A 27,624-nucleotide genomic window follows, 5' to 3' on the forward strand; every position below is an offset into this window, starting at 1 on the left:
TGAAATCTTAAATAGTTGGCAAACAAAAATAGGTAATAAAACTAAAAAATTAAAGCTGGAATCGCTTGCTGCATTCTACTTACAATAATCGTAATCGTTAATTGTAAATGGTAAATTGGTAAAGTTAATTGATAACACAGGCCGTCGATAAGATCCCAAAACCAAGCAACTGAATCTCGATTCTCGTGCTGAATTCGTGTCGGAATCACTCACAACTCCGATACGCTTTTAGACAATAGAAATATCAATATTCAATGTGTTTCGGTTTTGGGAATAAATTAAGATTTCGTCGTCCTGTGAACAATTTTTGTTTGCTTAGGATTTAGCTTTAGCATTGCATTGAAAACTGTACAATAATTATATGGCTAATGTGAATATGTTCTATATGTATGTATGTAATAGGGGCGGGCGACTCTGTTGCTGCTGCTGCTAATGATTATTACATATTTTATATTTTATAAGATATCAAACTGTATGCTCTTCTTGTTTATGAATATATAGCTCTTAGTGCAGAAGAGTAAACTGAACTGGTTTCTGTAAGTTAATTTATGAACAAATACAAAAATTGATAAATTAATGACTTTTTTAATGTGTATGTTTCTGAATGTGCTGCATGTGTCTTTGTGTTTGTGGGTGTGTGTGTGTGTGTGTGGTTAAGGAGCTATTCTCACTCTGGCTGTGTTGTTGAGCAGAATGCATATATAGATACACAGATATAGTTACAGATATTGATAAATAGTTAGACATCATATCATATCATTTAGATCAATCGAATATTACATAGTTCAAGTGATTTTTGTTTGGTTTTAAAAGCGTTTCGTTCTTCGCTACATTTTGCTGGGTTCTTCAATATATGTTCATGTATATATATATATTTATAGCTTAGATGTTTAGATGTAGAGAGGTTATGTGCACATGTATATATATATATATATATATATATTATATATTTCTATATCTTGTTTCTTTTTCAATAATGCATGTTGACATCTAGAATTGTTTTTTGGAATCCAAATTGCGTGAGTGTTTTAGCCAATGCATTTGAATTAAGCTTTAATTTTTCATTTTTAATATTAATTCTTATAAAAGTATAAAAAGGTTTCATTTTGTCTGATACATATATATGTGTGTATGTATGCTTTAAACTGAACTATAGAAAAAAACAAACAAAAATGTATATTGAACTACTTGTCAATCGAGCTGAGCTGCAAATGGTAAATGTGCGGTTTCTATATATGTATATATATAGTTATATATATATATATATTTCCTCTTTTGTTTTTGCGTTTTACATTTATGTATTATGTTATAATACGAGAATATTATGAGAAGTTAAAGATGCTCCTTTTCCATCGAAGTTTTCCTTCCTCATCTGTTTTTTTTTTCTTTTTTTTTTTTGGCTAGGCATTCTCTATACAGAGTACAAACAATCTGGAACTTGCTGCTTACGTTCCATTGGCCTTGGGCAACGACCGAACTAGATACAATTTCTCGCCTTGCTTGTTCGTATATATGGGCGCTCTTTGGTAATGATCGACCAGTTGATCGAGCGAATGGAATTTACGCTGTCCAATGCAGTACATATTCTGCTCCACATGCACGCGGAAGTGTTTGTTGCGGCCAGGTGCCTTTAGCGATACCGAATAGTCGCCCATCTGAAAATCAAATACAAACATTTATAAATTAGTAAAGTGATAACGAAATGCATAAACGTAGCGAAACTGAACACCATTCATTTAAATAAACGCATAACTTTAAACTTAGTTGTTAATTTTACATTAAACATTTTCGCATCATTAATTTGCGATCTGCGTTGCTTAACGGGAGAGACATTTTCTAAAAATTGGCGTCACGTGGTTTATTTGTCTCTTTCAAATAATCTATTTAACATAATTCATTCGAAGATGTTCTATTTTACTTTTCAAAATTTTCCTACTACAAATCATGAGATATGTTCCGCAAAATATTAAAAAATTTAATAAGATGTACATAGTTCAACTGATTGTAACTGTAGCACAAACAATTGAATATATTTCCTTTTAAATTGATCTATTTAAAAACCAGATGGCTGGAACTAAATTTGGCAGGTCTGAAGATTGAATACCCTTCAAGTTTTTCTAATGCTATAAGTTAAACGATTTTGACCGAAATTGTTAGAACTAGATAGATTATTATGAGGGTAAGTTAATTATCTATTTTAGTGACAATCGCAAAAGAAGCAGACCGACGGACAGACAAAAGGGACATGCCCCGTATGTGTGCACGGAGATGTTTTTAACCAAAGAACTTAATTACAAATCGTTTTGTTGGAAACATTGAACGTTCAAAAATGATTTTCAGTTTTTTGTCTCGATTGTATCTTTGATGTTAGATTAAAGCTCACATTAGTCTCACTGTCTCTGATGAGGAAGTCGCCATCATGGCCATGGCCATTAAGCACTGTATCGCATTGGCTGCGTGTAATGGCGCCATAATACCATGTTTTGCCAGCCAAATTTGGACGTTCAATGGGTTGCTGCTGCGAGGAGGAAGATTGCGTGGAGGATTTGTTGTTTCCCTCATTGCGGCGTTCCATTGAGTCGCCATTGCCGCCGCCGCCGCCACCGCCACCACTGGCCCCATTATTAGTGCCAGTATTGTTGCCATTGCCAGCAGCGCTCGTATTACGATATGGTGTGGCCAGGTAGTCATTCAATTCTTGTAGATAATTGCGTGGAACTAAACCGACTTGTCCCTGATTGTTGCGAGCCTTATACCAATCCGGATCAGAGGCAGGGCGATCCACAATTTCCAATCGATCACCCTTTTCAAACGAGAGCTCCTGATCGTTGTTCGATGTGAAGCTATAGAGGGCCACCTGCAATCCAAGACAGAAGGAGAGAGAGACTTGTAAAGAATTCTTTTGTTATAGAAATACCAAGTCGACTTACCACAATATCCAGGACATTCTCAGCCATGGCATAGGTATGAATCTCGCCATCATTATCACAATCTTCGGTCGTATAATTGCTGGGAAACCAACCCACTGAATTGCCACTTTGTCCACGCCACCAGCCATCATTGGATTTCTCGAGTATCAAGATGCGTGTGCCCTTGGTTAAGGATAATTCATCTGGTTGCTGGGCCTGATAGTTATACTTGACAATGGCCGTGCCAATGGCCTCGGCTGGATCTGGTGGTAAACGTCGTGACATTGTAGGACTTTCAACTTGTCGCGATGGCGAACAATTGGGCAGTGTTTTTGATCCTGAACCCTTTTTAACTTTTTTCTTGATGCTACACACACAGCGGGAGAGATGGAGACACAAGATAGGCATTAACAAATATTTTCCTAAAAATTGCTCGATTTTAAATATTGGGATACATATATAAAAGTTGAGTAGGGTAATTTTTGGGCGTAGTTAGAGTTGACTTTTTGGGGGCAGTTGAATTTGAAAGCAAAATAATTTAGTTTGTTATTGAAAAAAAAAAAAAAAAAACAGAATCAACAAAAAATGATTGGAAAAAAGCCAAAAATATGTTTACAAACAAAAATATGCTACAAAAAAAGCAAAAATGTAGGCAAACAACATTTTCTCTCTTCTGCTGAAAATGGGAACAAAAGAGAACAATTTACTTAAATTTAGTTCAGGAAGTTGAGTTGGGAAGGATGTACACACACATTCGCACACACACACGCACACACACCTGTCGAAAAGCGAGGGCTTCTCCTTTTTGACATAATTGCTTGGCACATAGCCGGATTGATTGCGATTGTTTTGTACTCGCCACCAATGTTTGGAATCATCTAACAATAGATATCGATCATTCTTGCGTAGATCCAACTCCTGGGCTCCTTGTGCGGCATAATCATATTTGGCTACAACGTAGCAGACATCTTCCTGGGATTTGCCTAGCAATTGAAGAATGAAAAATCAATTAATACGAGATATTTACAATCTTTTGTGAGAGGAAGGTCACCGAGGTGACTCCTCGTATCGATTTAACTGTGCTTACCGTGCTTCATGTTGCCCGCCATTGATTGTTGTGTTGGTCCAGCGTTCGATTCTTTGCCGCTGCCGTTGCCACTGCAAATATAGTCGATGGGCGGCTGGCCAAAAGTCACACTCTTGTGCTGGACACTGCAACTGGAGGCCGTCGACAGGGTGCGATGATGTAGTTGCTGCTGCTGGGATAGCGATGCGTGACGCTGATGATTCGCCGGCGACTGAGGACGGTGTTGATGCTGCTGCTGATAGTTCTGATTCGGATTTAGATTCTGATGTTGAGGCAGTTGAGGCGGATATGGATATGGCTGATGCTGCTGGGAGCCACTGCTAATGCTGCTACTGCTGCTTATTGAGGAGTCGGGGATGCTGCGTGCGAATCTCTGTGGATATTCCAACATTCCACAGAATCACTCGAAAGGATGTGGCTCCTTTTCACCGATTAGATCCGGCTCCAGCTGCGGGGGTAGGTGGGATTTGAAGAAGTGAGATGAACGTTCGGTGACCTCTTCGGATGGCGGCATAATTTCTGTGTTTTTTTTTTTTTTGTGATATTTAGTGGGCGTGGCAACATAACGAACAGAAAAACAAACAACCAAAAAACAAGAAACGAAAGACAAAAAGGAAAAATCAATAATGAAAATAAATTGCATTAAAAGCGTTTGGCAAATGTTCAAAATCATAATAATATAAGCAAAGAAATTCTCGAACATATTTATAAAAGTTCATAATCATGATTGAGGGATGACAAAAAATATGAGCAAGTGTTTGAGATGAATTACTGAGACCAACTTGTCTGGACGGATGATGAGATTATGAGATTTGTTTGGGTTTTGGCGAGCAAAATTGACGCAATTATAAAAAAAAACAGAAACAAGTGAAAGTTGCCTCCGTCGACGACGACGACAACAACTAAAGACATACGGCAGGCGCGAATCATCGGTGATGATGATGCCGCCTAATTGAAGTCAATATATATAGACCTAAACAACAATTGAGAGGAACGACTCTCTGTCTCTATCTCTCTCCTGTCTCTCTCTCTCTCTATCTATCTTTCTTGAGCATTGATTCGACAAGGTTGAACTAAAGGGTCAAGGGGTTCAAGAAAAAAAAACAAACCAGAGCACGCACTGGTCAATAATTGATAACTGGACCAAAAAAGAAAAAAGCAAAATATTTTATTATAATATTTATTAGTGACACCGAATACAAGTAATAATTTTTTTCTTCAACGCTGTTTTTTTTTCAAAAGTTGGATTTGTTCATTTTGAAATGAATCCTTAAAAATAGTTTTTAACAACTACTTTTACTCCTCTTTTCACTGTCTATATTAAAAATATTCCGACCACACTTTTTCTGTATACTTTTCGTGTTTTTTAAAATTAAAATGCTTCCCAGAATGTAATGCTTAAAGACCTAAATAAAATTAGTGTTTAAATTTTCTCCTAATATATTTGAATTAAGAAAACTTTCTACATAAATCTGATAATGTACGCTCGTCGTATTCTTGCCCGTATGTAGAGTACAAAAAAGTCGTCAGTTGCCTCAAACAGACCTCCTTACTTTATTAAATATATATACATATGTGTATCTAGATATATATGTACACATATGTAAATTCGATTTGTCTTTAGTCTTTTTAACATATGTAAAGTTCAATGTACTTAACTCATCAATTTGAAGTTTATTTTGTCGTGCAGAAAATCTAAAGCGATCGTTAATGCTTTCAAGAACTTACTAGTTTAGTTTAAGTTAATTCAAAACGTTACAAAATATGTATTGGATAAGAGGTTGAGTTGTCTGTTAACTGAAACTTGTATGAATCAGACATAATGATTGTTAATTAGTTCAGAAGTACGTTTGTACCTAACTTAACTTACAAAAAAAAAAAAGAACTGTCTTGTCTGTCACTGTGACCAGGTTCGATTCCAAAGAAACTGAAATGGTCAGAGCAAAGTTGGCCACGATTCTTACCAACAACCACGAAACGACCGCAATGAGTCATGAACAGGAATTGAAATTGGAAATTGGTTATTCAGATTTATCAAAGACAAAACGAACGGAGTGAATAACTTGGCTAAATAGACGAATGAAACGAGTAACTAACACACACACACACACACACAGCATTCAACTGAGTTGGCCATAGATCATCTAATTGTAAGAGTTCATTGGCCAAATCAAAGTCAATGTCAGATCAATAATTATTGGTAATCATGAGATAGGTTAGGCCTTAATCTTAAGCCTCAGGGGCGACGCCTACTCACACCTCTCTCACAGCAACAGTCATTTTATTATTGCGAAAGAGAGACAGAGAAAGAGATAGAGAGGCCTATATGGGGGACTAACTATTTATCTACATATGTTATCATCGGAATAACCGATAAAGGTTTTGTTGTTGCTGCTAGTCTAAGTTTAAACGGAATCGATCAATATTAACAATAAAGAAAATGAAAGAAAGTTGTTAGACTTATCGCCAAGACTTATGTGTGTGTATGTATGTTCTTTCGATTTTTTCAAAGAAGAGAAAGCAAATGTGTCATAACAAAAGAACTTGTTGAGATTTGCAAAACAACCAAAGACTAAATGCGAGGGTAAATTCAAAAGTTTCCCTTGATATTTGTTGTACCCAATAAGTTAACCTTCTTTTGCCACTTTAGCATCTTTTCCAGAGTGATCTGTCTTTTTTTAAATTCTATATATCTGACCAAAATATATTATAGAATATATAATAGTAAAAAAAAAAATGTCCGATCCCATAAAGAATTCATATTTTTGATCAGCATGGGAGGCTGAGTCGATTTAGCTAAGTCGGTCTTAACTTTTAATTAACTTTTAATTTGTAAGTTAACGCAATGTAATGAAAATGTATTGTGTATTTTTGTTCTCTTCATGTTAGACAATTTACACCAAATCTTAATTTTTTACATATGTAATTGTTTGTATTGGAAGAGATGATTCAAGATCGGTCGTTATTAACGATCTTAAGTGCCCGAAAAACTATATGGCTGACCCTCGTCGTCGTGGGAATAAAACGCTTCGTTGCTTTAGTTTGCCAATGAATAAACTAACCTGAAACATCTTGCCGTTTGGTTGGCTTGAATGGATTCCATTACCATTTGGCTTGCCTTGCCTCTTGGGGCTAACTATCAAGGCTGTGACAAAAACAAAAAACAACAACTTCTCGTCAAAGAAAACAAACCAAACTCCATGAAAGAGAAAACGTTAAAAAAAAGAAACAAAACGAAACGAAAAGAAATGCACGTGCCCACAAAGTTTATGAGGCGTAAAGTTGATTTCCTCTTCAGCTATGAGTCTATCTCCTCCCTCTGCCCCTCCCACCCTTACCTTTTCTATATGTTGCATGTATTTATTTCTGGAGTCGCACAAACAAATTGGGAAACAAAATGGGGAGCTGGGGGTAGCCCTAGCTCTTAAATCAGTTTGAGTATCTCCAAAAAGAAAAACGCTGAAAAATGGAACAGCCACCGAGACCAAAGCTGAAAGAGGGTCGCGATCGGTCGATAGAAATTGTGGAAAAGGGGGAATGCCAATGGGCAAGGGGCGGACAGCGGTTGCGTTATCTTTAGTGTCGCTGTTGCTGTCAAAAGGGCAATGGAACGACTCAAGTAAACCATTTTGTTGATTTTTAATGTAAACATAATTCAACAAAAACAAAAACTTTCATTTTCGGAACTCAATACGGGATAGAAGTTAATCATTATGGGAAAGATATTGCACGAGAGAAAAATGGGCAGAATGGGGAGGAAACCCAAAGTGTGACACTGAAATGATGAAATGGTCCATCCGGGTGAGTTCCGATTTTATTTAATGCTTCTTAATCGGGGCATATACACAGATGCCTCAAATCAAATAAACCAAATGAAGATAACAATATCTCAATCTAACAAATGGTAAATCAATGGTAAACTCACTAATAATTACATTTGCTAAACAAAAAACTTAGTGTTAAGAATAGTTTTTGTTTTTTGATCAGCATAAGAAACCGGATCGATGTATCCATGACCATGACCGTGTCTATCTGGTCAATTCATTAAATCATGTCCTCAATATAAAAATACGTCAAGAACTGCAGTACGACGATCGATCCATTTTTCTTTCAAAACAATGGATAATCTTTTTTTAATAGTAACTAAAATACTTTCTTCTGGGTCACAATAGATGCAGGAGTGGGAGCAGCGGTGTACTGCCGACTCCCATCTGTTCAACTCTCAATCAAGCTGCCTGACTTCTGCACCATATTCCAAGCGGAGGTTTTTGCTTTCGGGATAGATCGTCTGGTGTGCATCTTGTAGATACCAGCCATCAGAGCATCGATGGCAACGAATGGGCAGACCTGCCTGGCAAAGGCAGGTTTGGAGCTACCCCGTGGAAACTCTGAACACATTCCAAACTCCAAACAAAGCAGCAAAACTTCAAACGAAGATTATGTACAGCAAGACAAAGTGGCGGAGCAGATGTCAGGCTGGAACCTAGCATGGATTGCGGGTTGCTCGCACTCATAATCACCAGTCACTACCTAACATCAATTCAAGGATGTTCCAGAAACGCTTCAACACCTAAGATTGCCCATTGAACGATCTTCGTGATTATTCATTTTAAATTTGAAGAGTTTAACACTGACATAGGATGATTTTAATGTGCCTCTATCGTCTATCGACTTTCTTAACCAAAAGATAAAATATGTATAAGGATATCTACATTTTATTCATGTACATAAGGAAACCAATTTATTCAGGTTCGATTACGCCGAATGAGGTCACTTTGTTCGTCACAAAAGGAAGTAAGCAAAGAAATGCAAATATTTATTGTCGAGAATGTTTGATTTAAACGACAAATTTTTCTTTTGCCAGCCAACGAATAGATTTTTCATGTTGATGGTGACACAGGCAGGTAACTTCGCGAGGGATGGCAACTGCAAGGAGTGGTGGGTGACGACGGGTGGGTGGTGCGGCTTGAAGTGGTTTGTCTGACACATTTAGCCGCTAGGCTAACAGATTTCCAATTCCAAGCTCACGACCAAGATGGGCGAACAAATGAAATTCAAAGTGGAACCCCACCCATGCTTAAGACGTACGCGGCGGCGTTGCATAAAAAGAAAAGGAGTGCAAGGACTAATCCTCCCAAGATACAGAGAGAGCGAACGAGCGAGAGAGTGGAAACTAAGGGTTGCTAGCTAACCCACCCACTTTGAGTAAATTGCCAAGAGAGGCAAAAAAAAAAAAAAACAGTCAAAATCAGAGAGAGAGATATGTATATAGAGAGAGAGTGTAACAGGACCATCATGAGAGAAAGAGAGCAAACACTAACAAGGAGCAGCCGTATATGTATTTTGTGTGTACCTACCGGGAGAGTCGATGAAAGTTTCGTTTTGTGGTTTTTTTTTTTATTTTTTCGGTGCCAACTCCTTTTTGTTTCTTCTCTGGCTGACACTGCCTTTAATCCTAAAGCAGCAGCCACTGGCCCCTGCCCTTGTTTCTTTCTTTTTTCTCTCTCTCAATCCTTTTTTATGTTTCAGTTAGCAGTTGATCGCACTCTTTATATTGTAGTAAAAACAAAATTCACTTTCTTTTTCTTTCAACATGTAATTGCACTTTTTACACACACACAGAATTATTTATATTTCAACTTATGTATGAGTTACCGTGTATGTATGTGTGTGTGTATGGTTGAGTAAAGTGAAAATGACACGGAAAGCACTTGATTTCAACACTATTTTCTGAATTCCGGTTATGCCGGGATAACTTAAAGCAATTATTTCACGAATTCAACACTTTTCCAGCGCAGTTGGCTGTATTAATTATTAATTTTCGCGTATTTTAACCGGAGCCAAAATTCGTTGCCATCCGATTCCGATTAGCGCTGGAAACAACATCGATGTTATGTCGATACGCGAATCGATAGTAAGTACAAAACAAATACAATCGATAAAAAAATCGAGTACTTATTAGGACCGGCTGGTGTGTCTTTTTAGCCATTTTCACGAAATTTGAAATGTTTGCTTTTAAGAATCAAAGATACCTTTTTTGTTAATGAAATTATGAATGGCATTTTCATTTGTAATGAGTACATTCTCAAGTAGCCTACATGAAATAATTTAAATACTTTTGGGTTTAGCGTTTTCTGGCTGTAAAGTAGCTAAGCTGACAGATCTAAATCGAAACGATTATTTAAGTTCCAATTGGATTTAAAAACAAAATGCTACCCACTATAAGGGCTTCCATGCCCCTACTGGCCCGTACTTACACAACCAAGGCCAAACGCGTCGTCCTTAATCAGGATAAATCAAAAATTAAAGGTATGACTAAGGCATGAAAGATCGCACCCAATTAAAATTTGTTAATTTTCTCTTCATGTATTAGATTATAATCCAAAGATCTCAAATACTCATGACCAGCGCGTCTATGTATGGGGTTTCCAGGAGACAGGAGCTCTTGGCCTGCAGACGAACATTAAAAAGTCTCAGGAACGGTACACAGAAATGGTTCATCATCCCACGCGGCTGCAGTTCTCTACTAACAATGAAGTCACGGATGTAACAGCCGGCTATGGATTCACTGCATATGCCGTCCAGCGATCCGATGGAGAAACACTTTTTGGCTGCGGTCTTAATACTGACTCTCAGTTGGGTTACCAAGTAAAGAAAGTGAAGTCCAACAGCCCTGCCCAAGATCCGGCGAATCTGGATGTAATCATTTATCCCACTGCCATACAACTTCCGCGAGAGCATGGTGAAACAGCCGAAGATATGGAAGTGCGTAGCATGTCTGCAGGACGAGCACATCTAGTGGTGGTCACACGCAATGGCCACGTTTTTACCTTGGGCAACAATTCGTATGGCCAATGTGGACGATCGATTATCGAGGAGGAAAGATACAGCAAAAGTGCCATAATTCACAGAATATCGCAGGTTGATATATGTGGTCCAGACGATGAAATTGTGAGCGTGGAATGTGGTCAAGATCACACAATGTTTTTGACCAAGCTGGGTCGCGTCTATACTTGTGGTTGGGGTGCCGACGGTCAGACAGGGCAAGGAAACTATCATTCAGCTGGTCAAATTACTCTCATAGAGGGAGATATCAAGAAGGAGCGGATTGTTAGCCTCAGTTGCTCCTCCGATTGTGTTTTGGCCTTAAACGAGCACGGCGATTGCTTTGGCTGGGGCAATTCAGAATATGGCCAACTCGATAATGACCCAGAGCATGCCCAGACACAAATAAATATACCCCGTGCCCTGAAATTAACCAAAGAAATCGGACGCATACGACAAGTGGCCAGTGGAGGCTCATTCTGTATGGCCCTCAATGATCAGGGTCTCGTGTACACCTGGGGCTATGGCATCTTGGGTTTTGGCCCCTTTGTCGAGCAGACCTCAAAGCCCCAGCATCTGCTGCCTCCACTTTTCGGTCGTAATGACTTCAGCAATGCCACCACCGTGGTGTCTATTGGCTGTGGGGTCTTTCACATGGGCGCGATCAACTCCGATGGCGACCTTTTTATGTGGGGCAAAAATCGTTTTGGCCATTTGGGCTTGGGACACAAAAAAGATCAATTCTTTCCCTTTAAGACTGCCCTCAATGGCAAGGTCGCAAAGGTTGCGTATGGGGTGGATCATACCATAGCTTTATGTAAACCTTATTTTTAAGTTTTAAATAATAAAAGTATAAAACAAATGTGCCAATATGTATTAATTATTTCATTATCCAGTTCAGTGGATTAGAGGAACTTAAATCTTTGTAGAACAAATACTAGTAGTTAATAATGGTATTCGAAATGGTTTCATAATTATCTCAGTAGAACTAAAGACGCAAATTTGAAATTAACTCGATAATTGTACATAATACACGAGTCTACATACCAAATTCGGTGGCTCTAGCTCTTATAGTCTCCGAGATCTAAGTGTTCATACGGACGGACATGGCTTGATCGCCTGGGCTGTTGATGCTGATCAAGAATATTTATACTCTATGGGTTCACAAAAGCTTCCCTCTGCCTGTTGCTTACATTTTGGCGACTTTAATATACATTTCGCCCTATGGGTGCATGTTGTAAAAAGGTCAGACCATCTGTCCCTCTTTCTGTAAGTAGAAAAACTAGTCTCATTGAGTTAAAAACTTCGGATCTAAGGTGATGTGTGCAGAATATCCGTCGGAATCGGCCCATAACTATAACAAATAGAACTCGGAGACAGCAAAGCTACAATAATTTGCTAGACCTACACGAATCCCTGGAACATTACAAATAATATGGTAATGCATTTTCGAATCTGGAGCCGCAATATCCATCATAATTACCCCCATTGCGATAGGGAAAATCAACAGCCATTTCAAAGCCAGTGGATAATCATCGTGGAGGGAAAAGGTTGAGCTTAAAATTCATATCAACTCCCAATGCTGTAATAACAAAATTAATAATAATTACGATATCGGTTATAATAAATCTTGTTGTTATGAGGAGGAAATACCCAGCACAAACTCAGCATTTTATCAAAAGGGAAATAAATTTCGTAATCTGAAAATACATACTTTAATGAAATTTGTTGAGTGAACAAATAGTGTTTACTTACTTTAATAAACTTTTGCGAACTGTTTTAACTAAAGACATACAATTTACCATAATGGAAGTTTTATGAATTTCGGCAAGATGAATAAACGAATTTAAATTCTGAAATTATGGGTAGAAGATGGATATCAATGGTTAACCCGACATTTTGTATAACATGCATCCAGAGAATGTAATTTTCGACACTTCTTAAGGGGTCAAGATGCATACCACTGGATGAAATGTATGATACTCTAATGCAAAACGCTTATAGCGAATGACAATTCATTGCCAAACACCTGTCCAAGGTTAAGACAACTTGGTAACTTTTTTGTTGGGAACCAAACTTACCATGGTTTTTTTTTTTCTGAAGTTCTTTGGCAAAGTCTGCTGATGATAGAACTTGGTGGTCACCTTTTAGTCTTGAAATAATCTTCTTTTGGAAGATTTACCTCGAGCCCGCTAAACTGGAAGGTTTGTTTTGTGTTTCAAAACAATTTCCCTTTTTATGAGTTTTTTTTTAAAGGCATCGGAAAACAATTTTGTTTTATATTTTCCATTGCTTCCCAGTATAATAAAGAAATCAAGAAATACTTCAAGATCACAAATTCGCGTTTAATACATTTAAATAGTTTTTTTTTTTTGTTTTGGTTTTTGTTTTTAAAGAACATTTAGATTAACTTTCTGTTGTTGATTTTCTTAATAATTTCATTTCTAAACTTTGCTGATAGTTTCAAATTTCCAACTTATTTGAATCCTTTGATTTCTTTATTGTTTATACAATAATTGTTAAGATAGAGAGAGGATAATTATTTATAGTATATAAAATATGTACTTGGAATGGAATGCAGTTTATGTTTCTTTGTTTGTTTTTTGTTATCTATAATTTTGTTTTCTGTGTGTGTTTCTGTTGTGTTCTGGTTATGTTTATGGATTCACACATCTAATTTTTATATGTAAGTATATATAGAAATAGAAAGATGCACGGGGCCCTCGTCGTATTCAATATCATGATGCATTTCTCGCTTTGTATTTGTCACAAATTTCTTTCAATCGCATTTTAATTGCTTTCTAGGTACATTTCTTTACTCTAGGGTCTATGATTCGCTATAATCTTTCTTTGACGTTCGAACGAACTCTATTGGTTGGAGCTTCTTGGCCAATAATATGATATTTCTCATACATATATGTATATATGTATTTATATAAACTTATAGGTTCATCTGTTTTTAAGAGTCGTTTTAAGCAATTTTTTTTGTTTAATTCACAAACAGATCAAATTTTGTCTCCGATTTTTTTTTATATATATATAGCATATTTATATATATAAATTAATTTCTAATTAATAAATTTGTTTTTTGTTTTGTTGTAGCTTTAAAATTTTCTTGACGTTGATGGCGCTTGATAATGAGCTCAAGCCACTTGCTGCTTTTGGGCTTCGTTCGCCTCGTATGCCTCGACTTCCGCAATATTAGACAGATCGTATTCAATCACTCCCTTGCCCATGAACTCGGCATATTTGCCAGCATCTGGCAAAGGCTCTGCCGAGCGCTTAGATACTGAAAAAACAAAAAAAATAAATAAAATACTGAAGAATTAAAGTATGTATGTATGTATATGACTTACCTCCCGTGATGAATTTCTCCATCATATAGACCTTCATGTCAAAGCATTCGTTGGCGATGCGCTCCGAGATCATGGACAGATCTGTGATGCGTGGCGTGATTACACGCATGTTGCGACGCACTCGCTCCGTATCGATGTTATAATAACCGGAACCCATTTTTTGCATCAGATCCATAAAGCTGCTTGGCGGCAATGTTGTATCCCGGTCCAGAGGCATGATGAAACAACGATTGGTGGTCGTATCAATAATGGCCGATTGATTCTCTTTGAAATCATGCATAAACCGACCACGACGACCATCCTTGAAATCTGGCACATCGATTTTAGCATAACCGTCCTCATCACTGCTATCTAATTCGATTTCCTCTCGGAAGAAATTGTCGTCGACAAGATTGTCCAACAAGCTATCATCTCCGTTGCCCATGATGAGGCCGTTCCGATTGCTGCTGCTGCTAGTGAAATGTGGCAACAGAGTGCGCCAGTTGAGGGCAGCAATATCATCATCGTTGCGGGCCATGAAACGGGGCATTACACTGGAATCCTCGGCGTAGGGTATATCGCAAAGGGCATGGTAACGCATATTGGAATGTGAAGGAGCATATAGACGATAGAGGGTCCAGCCCCCGAGCACACCCATCATCATAACCACCATTGCAATAAGGAAGAGCAAGAACGACTTCAAGCAATGGTATTGAGGTCGATTGAACACCATTGATTCTGTATCGGCATCACTATAAGCAATCTTTGGCTGTTGAAAAGCAAACAAAGATTAAGATTAGAACTAATTTCCACTCGCAATTGAAAAATATCAAAAATAAATAACAATACGATATCGTTTATACTATATGCTCTTTTTATGGGGAGCAATAATCATAATACCCAGAACAAACTCAACTCGCATTTTATCAGTTATATAGAGAAAATAGTTTTGTGGGCGATAAGAAAAATAAATTTTAGCCGATGATACGTATGCAATTATCATAGATTAAAAATTCTTTTTAGTGGTTTTAACTTTAAACAAGAGCACTGGCATTTTTATCTTTAGATTAATACGTTAAAAAGTTAAGAAATTTTGAATTGCATGATTTTCCGCAATATTGTACTTAAAGGCTAAATTTGATCTTTAATTTTTGAATAGAAAAAACACAAGAAATATTTTATTAAAGCTAACTTTGACTATGCTGAAGTTTATGTACATATATACCCTTGCAACGTAATTTTCACGTAATATTTTTACTTGTTCCATACTTCTTTTCTGTGTCTTAATGTAGTTTATGCAGCGTTGCTTCTGTGTGTGTGTGTTCTGCTAAGCAATGACGTCGTTACCTGCTGGCAGCACTGTCGGCAGCGTTTAAGATATTTATCCAATCTTATTTAAATTTGGCTATATGATGTTTCACTTCAAACACTTTTTTATTGGTAAATTTTTTAAAGATACTCCGTTAAGTTCATCTACAAAAATCTAACGAATTTTTTAATACCCTCTGTAAGGGTATAAAAAGTATTTTTTAATGTTCTAAATCCAAATCTGTTTTATTCAGTCAAATTTATGTACGTAAATAGGGTTTAATTTTTTTTTTTTTCATAATTTGTATTAGATCTATGTATCTATGTATATTAATCGACTTCTATCTACCAGACATAATAATTGAGAACAAAAATAGTAAATCTTTATGAATAAGAGTTATTCATGTTTGGCCTAATTTGGTTGTGCTTCTGCCTATAATTATTGCAGACACTGTGTGTAATATAAACAAATGTGTCAGCATTCTTATCTACTTATACACACGTAGTAATAAAGCATTTATGAGCAAAGTGCACAAGTTTCTTTTGTTAAAGAGAAAGAGAGAAATGAAGGTAGAAGGGGGATAAGAAAATTTGACCATGGAATCAACAGGAAGAAAATTGACCTCAAGCGACAATGTGGAAATGTGCAAACTGAAGGAAAGGGAGGTCAGGGCGAACAAGGACAACCAAAGTTCCAGCATTTCACTTTGCATGGGAAAAATCAATAGCAATTGCTGCTGAGCACTGCTACTGCATACATATGTATGTATGTACATACATATGTAGGAATTTTCTGCCCACACAAACACACACATACGCATACTAATACAAAATAAAAACTTGTAGCTCGGACGAAGGACAACAGATACCTGATTTTGAAGTCCTTTGGCACAAGAACAAAAACGATTGCGCGAAAAATTAAAGCAAATAATTAACCAAAACAAAATGATTACGATTATACTTACACTAATTAATGATCCATGATGCATTAGCGCTTCATCGTTTAAATTCATGGGCAGAGGCACCTTCTCCTGGTCATCCTTATGCCTTTGTCCTGTTATTTTTGCAAGAATTGTCATTGTTCCCTTAACGTCGTTTTTAATACTTTTAATTTAGTTGTTTTGTGCAAGAGCTGGTGCCTTTTACTGTTATGTGTGAAAAATTACCAAAAATTTAGTGCGCAATTTTCTCTGCCTTGTTGTTGTTTTCTGTGGGGCAGTGCTGCAAAACGAACTTATGTAGTTACTAACGATACATTTACTTTTCATCGATAATGCTAAGCTATCAGCTATCGGAAGTAAAAACTATCGATAGATAAACTACTTGCAAGCCGTTAAACAATTAAAATTATGTTCGTTTCTATTGTTTCGTATTTTTTTTCTCGTTAAGTTTACATCTTGTTATAAAACATTCGAAAGTAATTCTAGATAATTTATGGAAGATATATTATCCTCTAATAAGATAACGTATAAGAAAACATCTCTCTTGCTCAGAATATTCTTAAGATTTACAGAAAAACATATCGATGTGCGGGCTCAGCTTGGGCACTATTTATGACTATGTTGATTGGAGAGGAAGGCCAAATGACCTTTGGGACACTTGTTGGCGTAGTGACCCTTATGACCGCACTTATAGCAGGTGATCTCCTCCAGTGGTGTGGGTCCTTTAACATACGGATGATTAGGACCACCACCGCTACCATCCTCTGGACCATTGCCATCTCCTCCCGGAATCCCTGGTCCTCCCCCACCAGTATGATCCATAGCATTGATGTTGTTCCGGTTCTCCAGGCTACCAGCATACTGCTTACACGCATTTGCTTTGTGCCCCAGTTCGCCGCAATAGTGACAGGTGGGCAGCTTTTTGTGCAATTGATCCTTGCTTAAGTCAGCTAGAGGCGGCAACTCGAATCGGGGATGCATGTGCTTGCAGTTAGGTCCTTCGGGGCAGAAACCTGCAAGATAGTTCATGCAGAGCACACGACGCAAATGCTGATGCCGACAATGCGGACCGTGTCTGCAGAATCCTCGTTTATACCATGGACAATCTTTCACCTTACTCTGGGGGTCGATATGCAAGAAGGGACACTCCTTGTTGTGACAGGCATTAAAGCGGGAGTAAAAATAGCATTCGGGCATTTTGGTCATATCGAATTCGTGGAGAAATTCACATTGATCACCCTTCTTGCAGAGTCCACGCAGCCAATGTTTGCATACTATGGTGCGATCTCCGCGTATGTGTCGAAACGGGCAGGCGCTACCCTTGTCACACTCCTGGCCATTCTTAGTGATGAAGTTGCAGACGGCGGCAATAGACTTGTCCATGCCATAAAAAGGTAGCGGAATGGCCCCCACCTGTTCCATGAGATCTCGTTCCGCCTTGAAGTGTAGGCCATTCACATTGGCCAGTAGGATATCCATGATGAAGTTGCTTACTCTAATTACAGGAACCGAATTAATTAAGTTGCTTTTTTTACGGAAAGCAGTATTTTTCGCTTATATTTTGTTGCTGTCAGTGTCAGAGATGAGCATAGCCGGCATGCGGACAATCGATGTTAGATCAACTAGCTTGACCTTTTTCAAGCTCCCGCCAGTAGCCTTTTTATAGCCATTTTCCTTTTTTAGTTTTTGAATATAAGAACTCAATATATTCAACATTTTTTAAGCAGACGGCAATAAATCTATCAAAAATAGAGGATGTTAAACAGATTTATTGAGAAGTTTCGAGATGACCGACTTTTTGCTTAGATGGCTTTTTCCCCAATTCCCATTTTGATTACACAATCGAAATATCGATTAATGGTTTTCATTGTGTTTACATTTTTCTGTTGCATTGCAACGTAAACGCAATTTTGTAAACAAAAAAATTCCACGTATTTATAAAAAAGAATAAATTAACATTTGGGATTGGCTGATGTGCAGCCATTAAATTATGTGTAATTGTCCAATTGGTTAGAGAACTCCCCCCACACCCGGATCATCAGCTATCACCAACATGTTACCAACGTTCGAGCGGCTAAACGAGCCCAAGAAACGGATTTTCTTTCGTCTGCCCTTTTCCAAATTAGCCTTAGCAGCATTAAGTTTGCCGCTTGGAGCCTTTTGTTTCTGTGTTGCGTGGTCGCTGATGTTTGACTTTGTGCGATCAACTTTTACACACTGCGATGTATCCAATTATTTACCCTCAGTGTCAGCAGCTATTGGTAATTATGAGCCACAGAAGACGATTTGGAGATTGGCCATTTTCCTGCATTTACCTCTACGACTTGCAGTGGCCAAAATGTATCTCGAATACTATAGAGAGCACATTAAACGTAATCGCCGTCTGTTCGGCATTTTGGCATGCACTTTAAATGTTATTGAAGATTTTGCCCTCTTCTGTCTATCCCTGTGGACATCGGCGGACAATTACGAGATCCATCGGAACTCCTTTGTCGTATTCATAGCGTGCAGTGAGAGTTATATGCTTATTTCTTATCTGCTGAATCGTAATGCCAGAAAGGTGGTTTTACTCCCACATGAGGAGAAATCGCTCCGCTACAAGCGGAATCTGTTTCTTATCAATGTTCTGGCCTTTGGACTGGCCGGATATTGTTTTTTGCGCCACAATGCCCACTGTGAGGCGGGTGGTAAGTTCCTAAACAATAATTTATCACATCCATATCTGAAATGTTTCTCATCTTTCTTTGACAGTTTACACGTTCTTTGCCCTTTTCGAATATATTGTGGTGCTAACTAATATGGGCTTCCATATGACATCGTATTGGGACTTTTATGCTCTGCAAGTCGTCTTCGATGCTAAAAACGGTCTCTATCTAACGCATTTTTAGTCATGTAGCTAATTAGGCATAATTTTCACGTCCGATTTTATTAGTTTATGTATTTCGCTTGTGCCCACCTCTTGAGTATTTCCTGTACATAATTAAATAACCAACCATGTGGTATTAGCTTAAGCTCAAAGTTTACTTAATTTTACCAAAGTATGAGGCATAAATGTATAACGTTTTGCTAGGAAAAACAAAAAACAACGTAAATATAATAAAAACATATGTGAACTCCTTTGAAAAGTTTTCATAATCTTGCAGTCTTTGTAATTAAATCTTGTTTACACTCTAAACAATTTATATATGTTAAAGCCATGTGCGAGTTTTCTGGCTTAAGCTAACAGAAGGAATCTTTCAATTACCATCTAGTATGGAATAAAAACTAGCAAAAAAAGATGAATCCACCTTGAATATAAAAGGATAACCCACTCGATACATTTTTCAAACAACTTTAGCAACTTAAAAATTTGGAATTTCTTTTAAACTTTCTTGCCCAGATTGAGAGAGATTGAAGAATAGCACAATAAATAATAATTTGGGTTGCATTTCGAGAGTAAAAAAAATACGATATGAAAATTTACAATTTTTTGAAAATTCTAACTTTTTTACTGAAACGTTTATTGCCATTTGTCATTTATTGTGTTAGTTCGCACTAAATTTTTTTTTCGTATTTCCTAATAAGGAAGGTCTCGCGAAGTTTTTATACATTTTTTATCTTTCCTTATCATTCGTACCTTTTTAATGAACAGATAAATATCAGAATATTATCATTATATGTTTAGCTGGCACACCAGGCGTATACTTTATAATTGACTCACCAAATATATGATCTCAGTGGTAGAATCTCAAATGATCTCAAAAAATTTTAACCTTCCTTTATAAGCTTAACAGTATAACGGAATGGTCAATTCGATGACGAATCAAAAACGACTTTTTATATAATTCGCATATTCTGTTAAAAGCCCTTTTAGAACTTGCAACACTCGAAATACAAATGTGAAATCTTATATTGATGAGATAGTAAGGATATGGGCGGTCACAAAGGTGGTTTGATGTAATTGATGCTACTTTGCTACAAAAAGGAATCCCTATAGCCAACCACACTCAATACATAAATTCTCCGCGCTCCAAAATCCTTACTTGCACCTAACACCTCTACCGCTCGTGGGTACAGCTTTTACCTAACCTAAAACAAACTGACGTTTTGCTTGTCAGTATCATGGCATCCCAATACCCCATCCCATCCCACAACACGCCTATCACAAGCCTCACTATCAGAAGCCGAACCATAATCGCGTCAGAACGTGAATTGTCATTTCATCCGGAAACCGAATAGGCCTGGGGAAAACATTATAGAAGTAAATATTCCATATCATTATACGATTTCCATATTCTATCCGATTCGAGTGATGCGCCATGGAGCAGGAAATGCTGCTGCCGTCGACAATCAAGGATTTGTCTAATCCTAATCCCTTTCGTATATCTATGGCGCGCATTTTGCTGTTGGGTTTGAGTGTTACGCCGATTGCCTTGGCTTTATTCCTTGTCGGCACAATTATCACGGATCTTGACGCTTCCACCTATACGGAGTGTGAGGCTTTTAATGTGATACCATCAGTGTCGTCTGTGGCCAAATCGAATCAGGTTGGGTGGATTATTATTTCATGGTGGTCTGCGGCTTTTATCCTTTTGACTGCTTTCCTATATAAGCGTCTCTATCGTCGCATCTTGCCAAGAACTGTGCGTTCCTTAAGTCAGATCTTGACGGGATCTTTAATACTGCACAGCTTTAGCATTTTGGTCTGGGCCCACTTCGCCCATATCAATGGCACCCATCCTCTACATGTGATCACTGTGATTCTGCTTTGGAGCTCCGCATGTATATTCCTAGGTGGCTCATTTGCAATACATAAATACCATTTTTCAGCTGGCCGAATTAGCCCAAAGGATCTAGACAACGACTCTCAATATTCGTATTTGCTAAAGCGTAAACTGGTCTTTACATTTGTTGGGACATTTACCTTCATGTGGGTCTGGTATCTGTTGCACATGGAGTTCTGTCCAACATTAGGTGAGTTCCTCAGCCCATGACAATTCTTAAATGCATTGGTTAATGATGTAAGGTTTCATCATTTCAATATTGCTTCTTATTTGGATCTTCTTCGACTCTATTATATATACATATATATGTTTATTTAGTTCATATAGTCATTTTCGTCTGTCTGGATCAACGAAAACTCCTCCTTTGAAATTTAATTTGAAAAAACTTTCATGCATGATTGTCCCAACTCTTTTCTTTCTTCTGACTCGTTGATTTATTTAGAATTTATTAGTTCCTCTAAAACTAGTTTTTCTTTCTTTCAAAAAGTGTGTGAAATTTATTTATGTAAGATCTGTTTTGATATTCGCCTGATTTTTTTCTCAACATAGTAACCTTTGTGATTTCCCTCGATAAAAACATTAAAAGTCTCCAATATACAAACAAGCTGGTGAATTTTCCTAAATTTTTTAATATTATAATGCGGGTTTTAAATAATTAAACATGATAAATACTCCCGATCCCAGCAGTATAGTATTAGAGTGATATTTAATCTTTTTCGATGTTATTTATTTTCAGTTTACTCAATATTCGCGATTTTCGAGTTTGTGGCTTTTTGGTCCTTCCTTTGCTATTTGTGCACGGCTTACTTTGATTTTTATAATGTCTATATATGCCACGATAAACGATTGGGCTATTATCTGAGTGAATTTGAAACACAATAATATATGCGTTTATTTTTATATAAAAAAAGAGTACATAAAAATGATAAAAAGATTAACAACAACAATACTTTTCCTGCTCTATGGCTACGTTTCATAAATTCTAACTAGGTCGTCCAAACTTATCGGATAATTGGTCACCGGACAAGCTCCATGCTCTTTCAAATGGTTAATAATGCATTTCCAGCAATAGACATAACCAGAGACTGAGCAGGCTGTTGGTGTTTGGAATGGGAGTAGGCACACTGGACATTCGCCACGTTTGGGCAGTGATTGCTTTACCTCATCGGGCAGATTTCCATCTGAATCTAAGGATTTAGCTTCTGGATTCTGTAAAGAGCCGCCCACTTTGCGTCGCTGATCATTGGAGTACCACCATTGGATGAATTGTAAAAAGAAGGCCAATACTTCCAGCATTTTAAGAAATATATAGGTCCACTGGTCCTCCTTCGGAGGTTCGCTGGGGTATCGCAAAGTCAGCTTCATGGCCCGAAAGATGGGCGAATGGCTTCGAGCTTGTTTAATAAGGTACAGGAATGTGTGCACTGCCTTGGAAGCATTATATGCATGGAACAGATTGATGGCATATTCTTCCCATTTGTAAGTATCATCTTGATGAGCACTTCGCTGCCTTAGTTTGCGTTCCACATAGGGTAGAATGGTAAGCAGGGTGGCAGATGTCCATTGCTGTCTTCTTGTCAAGAGCTCCCCGGTTTTTGTGTCTGTTCTTTGCAGTCCATAGAAACTCTCTCCGAAGGAGGATGCGCGATTACGCAAATAAACCAACTGGAGCAGCCATGTCAACAGCGGTGAGAGTTCCTCCTTCAGCCTAAATGAACCCCAGAGCTTAAAGTCCAATCGTAGGCCGAAGTAGTCGAAAATTTTACTCAAAGCCGGGTAGATAAGATTGTCCAGCGTTTCGGCTGCTGATATTTCAAATATCGATGGTACATTCTGTAAATTTTGACGCACATTGGCTCCCTCCGCCATTTAAATACCAATTAAACAAATATATTCAAGTATCAGCAGTTAAGATTAAAATTTTAAGGAGGCATTAGAGATGGACTTTTGAACACCAAAAAAAACCGCTAAAAAATCAGTTGTTGCTGATTGTTTTCGCTTATCGATTGGCAACTATCGATTGCCGGTTGAACAAAACAAGTTTGTGCAAAAAGAAAAACAACAAAATAAAGCAAAAACACAAGAACGATGAGAACTCCTGGCGGTGGCCATTTGGAGGAGACGAGCAAGTCGTCATCCAACCAAACAAAGGTCAGCAAAAAGTCCACGAAGTCTCGGTCCAAATCAGCAAAATTGGAGGCATCGAAAACTTTGGCAACGACAGCTAATGCAGCTCTAGCTTGTGGAGTGGGAGTGCCCGGGAGCCTGGTAGTGGGTGTTGGAGTGGGCAGTTTACCAATGACTCCTACTCATGTAGGCATGGTGACTACGCCAACCACACCCACTTCGAGTTTAGGTAGCCAATATAATCAATTTGACGCCAGCTTTGCTGTAGCAGGAGCAGTTGGCGTTGGACCAACTAGTGGCCATGTCGAGAGCAATACTCATATTAACCGCTTAAGCCATCACCATACAAAGGCTTACGCTGGCTTTGACCCGCGCAGTATAAAAATCTATTGGGAGCAACATGATCAAACCGATGTAGAGCTATCTCAGGATGTGTGTGCCCGCCTGGCCGAAGACGCCACCTACAAAGTTTGGGAATTGATAAATGTAGGTATTTTCTCCATAGTGTGTATACAGAATTTCTAATTTTTAATCTTCTGCAGAATGTCAAGATATATTCCCGCCATTCTGCTGGTATCGTTACCTATGATCTGGTAAATGAGGTTCTCAAGGATGCTGATGTTCCACCCATGTTGGGAGCTATGGACAGCGATTGGGATCGCATTGACTACGACGGCACCTATTTCTTTCATTCGGACAAGATTTTTGAGTTACGTGAAGAGTTCCAAAAAGATATTGAACTAAAGTTACCCAATGATGTGGATTTTCATAGCATTTGTCCGGCGGAGGAGAGAAATACCAACGAATTGCAACAATTCCTTAAGAGTTTGATCACAGCTAGTCTTTTTGGCGACAGCCAGCAGAGAACAAAGGCCTTGAACTTGGCCTTTGAGAGTCCTCTGATGGGTTCTTGTTATCGCGCCTTGGTCTCCAAAATACTTCAAATGCTAGCCTTTAGGCAAGAAGATGCATTGAGTCAACGGTGCTGGCGTTTGTTAAGGTCCTGCAATTTTAATCCCATGGCCAATCAGCAGTCTTGCCGGCAGGAATATTTTCATTTGGCCGAAATTCTGATAAGTCAGCTAATGGGTCCCTTTGAAACTATCAAGGTGCGAACATCTCCAGTTCCAGACCAAGCAATGGAAACTGATATGAAGTCGGAAATTAAAATGGAATTGGAGGAAGACCATCATAATCAGCAGCAGCCGCCGCAGGAAGCCCATGTGATCTATCAGCTCCAGCAGGACGATGATATGAGTACTAACTTGCAAGAACCTCACCACATGTCCCATTACTTTGCATCACCGGTGGCCAGTAGCCACGTGCCCGAGCTCTGTCAGACTATTGGACAATTAGCTGCTCAAAGTGGTTATCTGCAGGCAGAATGCTTGTTTTTAATAAAAAGGCGTTTGGCAAGATTCTTTGAAGCCCGCCAAGTCAGCACTGAGCGAGGTGAGATTAACCATACATTCTTTCCACTTTCTAGAATAATTTTCATAAAATACGTTTTTAGATTTCAAATATATATCCCGATCCTTATGCGGCTTGATGGCTTTAGGAGAATATGCGTTTCGGGAATTCATACCTTATATCTATCAGTTGAATATAAATGATATACCTGACAGTTTATGGATTGACCTATCTCCTGCTGCCATGTTTTTATCAGGCTCAGATGATATTTATTTATATGAATGGTTGGAACACGGATGTGGTGTGGATAGATTGCAACCGTTTATGGTTTACTTTGCCAATATCTATCAAAAATGGTTAACCCAACGTTTTTTAAGAGCCAAAAAGCCTGCCTATCGTGTGGACGTCCAGCCTGGAGTCCGTCGCCTAGAATGGAGCTCTTTGGCTGCCGCTATGTGCCATGGCGACGATCCAAATAACGCTCTAAAACCTAAACCTCAGCTTAGAGATGCCTTTCCTGAACTGGTGCAGCCAAATTTACATTTAAACTGTGGTGGAATAATCAAATTTAAGTTCTCCGGATGTCGACCGAGAGTCATTAAACCCAAAACAGACGCAAACGGTGGTGGACCTAAACCTAATTGCGGCTCTGGTGCTTATGGCAGTAGCGATATCTTAATTGCTCGGCGAAAACTCCTTAAACCCATGACCAATGTGAGAAGGGTGGTGGCTCACACTGGCTATCATTATCTTAGGATTTAGAAAAATAATCAACGTCAACATTTTATTTACTTAGAATTACTCTTAAGTGTATTACCTAACATAATTGTATTGTATTCACACCTCTTTCGAAACACCCAAAGTGTCCAATTGTTATAACTATAAAGCAAAAATCTATTTATTCTCTAAATGTAAAATTCAGAGTTTTGATGGGATACAAGGTATTTCGTTTCGTTGTTAAATGGAGTTTTGTAAAGATCGTTCGTATCTTTAACAATAAATCTTTATAGTTTGGTCTTCAAGATAATGAAATATTTAGATCGTGGCAAAATTCAATATAGTTAAAACCCTTTTTTGCATGGAGCCTCTTGGCAATTCCCTCAGAGATATATAAATTACAAGTACACATTTATCGAAATATGTATGTTTTAGTACCGACTAAAACGCCTCTTCATGACTCTCTGGCAGTTTTATCCCCGCCGCCTTCATTTCCTCCATAATACGACGATTGATAATATTTTTAATATTGGCATTTACATTGGGTAACAATCCTCCGGTTCGGGCTGCATGTTCAATCCGCTGCACCACCTCGATCTCTCTCCTGGATGAAATTAAATTGGTCACAAGGCATTTTTGCATAACATTTCCCACACGTCCTATGCGGCCGCAGCGATGAATGTAATCGGATACGTGCAGGGGGAAATCAAAATTGATGACATGCCTAGCCCGAGTGGTGTCCAGACCCCCGACTGCCAACATCAGTGGTAGAGAGGATGTCACATTCACCCGTTTGAAACTGTTCGAAACGACCCAAGCGAATCTTCATGAGCATGTCTCCATTGAGATTGAGACAATTGATGCCCATGTTGTTAAGGAAGATGGAAACATAGTCGCTGGTCACTGATTTGTTGCTAAACACGATAACGGGTCGCTTCTTGGACATGTCCTGTTTGACGAGTGAGAGTAAGTTGGCCGGACGATCGGCTTTGGTGATGCGTAAGAATTTCTGTTGTACATGAGGCATTAAATGATGTAAATGGGGACTGACCACCTCGCGGATTGTATCCACGTCAATAATACGTTGCAAAATCTCCCGGGTATTCGTGGGCATTGTGGCCGAGGCTAGGACCAATTGGGTCCCTACCGTGTTTTTATCGCCAAGGTGATTTAAATGGAACTGAAAGAGAAAATATTAGCTTTGTTATTTTGTTGTGCTTTATCAACTTACAGGGAATCTCTTCAGAAAGTAGGTTAACTTGTCTGTAAAGGAATCATCCAACATGGTATCAGCCTCATCCAAAACCACATGCCGCACTTGTTCCGTGCGATAGATGCCTGTCGTTACCAGTTTACTTAATGCACCCAATGTGGCCACCAAGACGTCCACTTCCTCGAATTCAGGATTCATCATCAGCTGCTTCGTCTGACCACCGAGCAAACATTTTACCTTTAGATCGGTTCCCTTTATCAAACGATCGGTCACCTGGGCTATCTGTGTGGCCAGTTCACGACCAGGAGTCAGTATTAAAGCACGAGGAGTATTTAAGCATCTTTCTCGTTTAGTCTTTAGGAGTTTATCCAAAATAGGCAATAGATAGGCCAAGGTTTTACCACATCCCGTCTCAGCTGCTATTAACGTATGAAAATTATCGAGCATTAATGGCATGGCTTTCGATTGAATTGGTGTTAATTTTCGAATTTGCAAGTGCTCGTAGAGATTCTCTTGCAATTGCTGATCTAACGCTAAATTAAGCGACTCCACAGGTTGCATCTCCTGCTGCAGGTGGTCTGCCGTCAACCAAGGGTTCAGGGTGAAGTGGTCCCCTTTTGATTTGTTGTGCAGCCAACCCTTGGATGCCAATTCCAAGGTGCCGAACTTGGCATCTTCACGTTCATGCTGTAGCAAATTAAATTGCGTTCGCCGGCAACTAATAAGGGGGTGTGTTTTAATATTTGATTTGATGTTCTCTTTGGATCTTGGTTCTACAGCGGTGGCGGTTTGGGCTACTTGTCTTGCTGATGAGAGCCGTACTGGCAGAAGCGGCTGCAACTTTTTTAGCAGCATTATAAAACGATCCTGATCCCAATCCTAGAAATATGGTAGCAACTATCGAATTATCCGACTCATCGATAACCTAGTGGCTTAAGGCTAAAATGAATCTTTTTTTTGGCTATGTTGCCAACACTGACTAGGATGTT

At 38.4% G+C, this 27,624-nt stretch overlaps 9 protein-coding genes across 10 annotated transcripts; 4 read left to right on the forward strand and 5 right to left on the reverse strand.

The window, feature by feature from the left end:
* Positions 1–1,036: 1,036 nt before the first annotated feature.
* Positions 1,037–9,872, reverse strand: dock (SH2/SH3 adaptor protein dock). Of its 2 annotated transcripts, none has more exons than XM_068285489.1 (6): positions 9,354–9,872; positions 3,997–4,444; positions 3,688–3,892; positions 2,931–3,276; positions 2,384–2,857; positions 1,037–1,655 (listed from the first exon to the last, which is right to left on the reverse strand). In XM_068285489.1, exons 2-6 carry the CDS (start codon positions 4,385–4,387, stop codon positions 1,446–1,448), a joined length of 1,626 nt encoding a protein of 541 aa, XP_068141590.1. In that variant the 5' UTR covers positions 4,388–4,444; positions 9,354–9,872; the 3' UTR covers positions 1,037–1,445. The 2 variants fall into 2 exon arrangements, with proteins under 2 accessions (XP_068141590.1, XP_068141589.1); XM_068285488.1 differs by having other exon boundaries at positions 3,997–4,515.
* Positions 9,873–10,152: 280 nt separating this feature from the next.
* Positions 10,153–11,683, forward strand: LOC137573563 (RCC1-like G exchanging factor-like protein). The gene is made up of 2 exons (XM_068285517.1): positions 10,153–10,305; positions 10,370–11,683. The coding sequence occupies exons 1-2, from the start codon at positions 10,206–10,208 to the stop codon at positions 11,653–11,655; spliced, it is 1,386 nt and encodes a 461-aa protein (XP_068141618.1). The 5' UTR covers positions 10,153–10,205; the 3' UTR covers positions 11,656–11,683.
* Positions 11,684–13,145: 1,462 nt separating this feature from the next.
* LOC137573597 (integral membrane protein 2B) lies at positions 13,146–16,695 on the reverse strand. Its single transcript, XM_068285556.1, has 3 exons — positions 16,430–16,695; positions 14,178–14,925; positions 13,146–14,110 (listed from the first exon to the last, which is right to left on the reverse strand). The coding sequence occupies exons 1-3, from the start codon at positions 16,541–16,543 to the stop codon at positions 13,965–13,967; spliced, it is 1,008 nt and encodes a 335-aa protein (XP_068141657.1). The 5' UTR covers positions 16,544–16,695; the 3' UTR covers positions 13,146–13,964.
* Positions 16,696–16,820: 125 nt separating this feature from the next.
* On the reverse strand, positions 16,821–17,999 carry Clp (Cleavage and polyadenylation specificity factor subunit 4). The gene has a single exon (XM_068285432.1). It carries the CDS (start codon positions 17,882–17,884, stop codon positions 17,012–17,014), a length of 873 nt encoding a protein of 290 aa, XP_068141533.1. The 5' UTR covers positions 17,885–17,999; the 3' UTR covers positions 16,821–17,011.
* A 262-nt stretch (positions 18,000–18,261) lies between these two features.
* Positions 18,262–19,522, forward strand: PGAP2 (Post-GPI attachment to proteins 2). The gene is made up of 2 exons (XM_068285433.1): positions 18,262–19,092; positions 19,157–19,522. The coding sequence occupies exons 1-2, from the start codon at positions 18,459–18,461 to the stop codon at positions 19,291–19,293; spliced, it is 771 nt and encodes a 256-aa protein (XP_068141534.1). The 5' UTR covers positions 18,262–18,458; the 3' UTR covers positions 19,294–19,522.
* Positions 19,523–20,674: 1,152 nt separating this feature from the next.
* On the forward strand, positions 20,675–22,719 carry LOC137573666 (post-GPI attachment to proteins factor 2). The gene is made up of 2 exons (XM_068285665.1): positions 20,675–21,358; positions 21,827–22,719. The coding sequence occupies exons 1-2, from the start codon at positions 20,704–20,706 to the stop codon at positions 22,048–22,050; spliced, it is 879 nt and encodes a 292-aa protein (XP_068141766.1). The 5' UTR covers positions 20,675–20,703; the 3' UTR covers positions 22,051–22,719.
* Pex12 (peroxin 12) lies at positions 22,032–23,126 on the reverse strand. The gene has a single exon (XM_068285431.1). It carries the CDS (start codon positions 23,035–23,037, stop codon positions 22,135–22,137), a length of 903 nt encoding a protein of 300 aa, XP_068141532.1. The 5' UTR covers positions 23,038–23,126; the 3' UTR covers positions 22,032–22,134.
* On the forward strand, positions 23,118–25,622 carry Saf6 (SAGA factor-like TAF6). The gene is made up of 3 exons (XM_068285429.1): positions 23,118–23,781; positions 23,838–24,747; positions 24,809–25,622. The coding sequence occupies exons 1-3, from the start codon at positions 23,257–23,259 to the stop codon at positions 25,465–25,467; spliced, it is 2,094 nt and encodes a 697-aa protein (XP_068141530.1). The 5' UTR covers positions 23,118–23,256; the 3' UTR covers positions 25,468–25,622.
* Dbp21E2 (putative ATP-dependent RNA helicase Dbp21E2) lies at positions 25,463–27,547 on the reverse strand. The gene is given in 3 exon segments (XM_068285430.1): positions 25,463–26,169; positions 26,171–26,602; positions 26,654–27,547. Coding segments are annotated over 3 exon segments (1,575 nt in total). The 5' UTR covers positions 27,491–27,547; the 3' UTR covers positions 25,463–25,863.
* Positions 27,548–27,624: the final 77 nt, after the last annotated feature.

This window comes from Drosophila tropicalis, unplaced genomic scaffold, assembly GCF_018151085.1.
Source record: "Drosophila tropicalis isolate 14030-0801.00 unplaced genomic scaffold, ASM1815108v1 contig_413, whole genome shotgun sequence".
Taxonomy (NCBI): Eukaryota; Metazoa; Arthropoda; class Insecta; order Diptera; family Drosophilidae; genus Drosophila; species Drosophila tropicalis.

Coding starts and splice junctions, on each gene's coding strand:
- Clp (XM_068285432.1), bottom strand. CDS start 17,884: ATGGATATCCTACTGGCCAATGTGAATGGCCTACACTTCAAGGCGGAA.
- Saf6 (XM_068285429.1), top strand. CDS start 23,257: ATGAGAACTCCTGGCGGTGGCCATTTGGAGGAGACGAGCAAGTCGTCA. Junction 23,782..23,837: donor AAGTTTGGGAATTGATAAAT/GTAGGTATTTTC, acceptor AATCTTCTGCAG/AATGTCAAGATATATTCCCG. Junction 24,748..24,808: donor CCAAGTCAGCACTGAGCGAG/GTGAGATTAACC, acceptor ATACGTTTTTAG/ATTTCAAATATATATCCCGA.
- Pex12 (XM_068285431.1), bottom strand. CDS start 23,037: ATGGCGGAGGGAGCCAATGTGCGTCAAAATTTACAGAATGTACCATCG.
- dock (XM_068285489.1), bottom strand. CDS start 4,387: ATGTTGGAATATCCACAGAGATTCGCACGCAGCATCCCCGACTCCTCA. Junction 3,893..3,996: donor GGCGGGCAACATGAAGCACG/GTAAGCACAGTT, acceptor TTCAATTGCTAG/GCAAATCCCAGGAAGATGTC. Junction 2,858..2,930: donor AGAATGTCCTGGATATTGTG/GTAAGTCGACTT, acceptor CTTGGATTGCAG/GTGGCCCTCTATAGCTTCAC.
- LOC137573563 (XM_068285517.1), top strand. CDS start 10,206: ATGCTACCCACTATAAGGGCTTCCATGCCCCTACTGGCCCGTACTTAC. Junction 10,306..10,369: donor GGATAAATCAAAAATTAAAG/GTATGACTAAGG, acceptor TTCATGTATTAG/ATTATAATCCAAAGATCTCA.
- LOC137573597 (XM_068285556.1), bottom strand. CDS start 16,543: ATGACAATTCTTGCAAAAATAACAGGACAAAGGCATAAGGATGACCAG. Junction 14,926..16,429: donor ATCATGGATCATTAATTAGT/GTAAGTATAATC, acceptor GCTTTTCAACAG/CCAAAGATTGCTTATAGTGA. Junction 14,111..14,177: donor GGAGAAATTCATCACGGGAG/GTAAGTCATATA, acceptor TTGTTTTTTCAG/TATCTAAGCGCTCGGCAGAG.
- LOC137573666 (XM_068285665.1), top strand. CDS start 20,704: ATGGAGCAGGAAATGCTGCTGCCGTCGACAATCAAGGATTTGTCTAAT. Junction 21,359..21,826: donor GGAGTTCTGTCCAACATTAG/GTGAGTTCCTCA, acceptor TTTAAATAATTA/AACATGATAAATACTCCCGA.
- PGAP2 (XM_068285433.1), top strand. CDS start 18,459: ATGTTACCAACGTTCGAGCGGCTAAACGAGCCCAAGAAACGGATTTTC. Junction 19,093..19,156: donor TGCCCACTGTGAGGCGGGTG/GTAAGTTCCTAA, acceptor TTTCTTTGACAG/TTTACACGTTCTTTGCCCTT.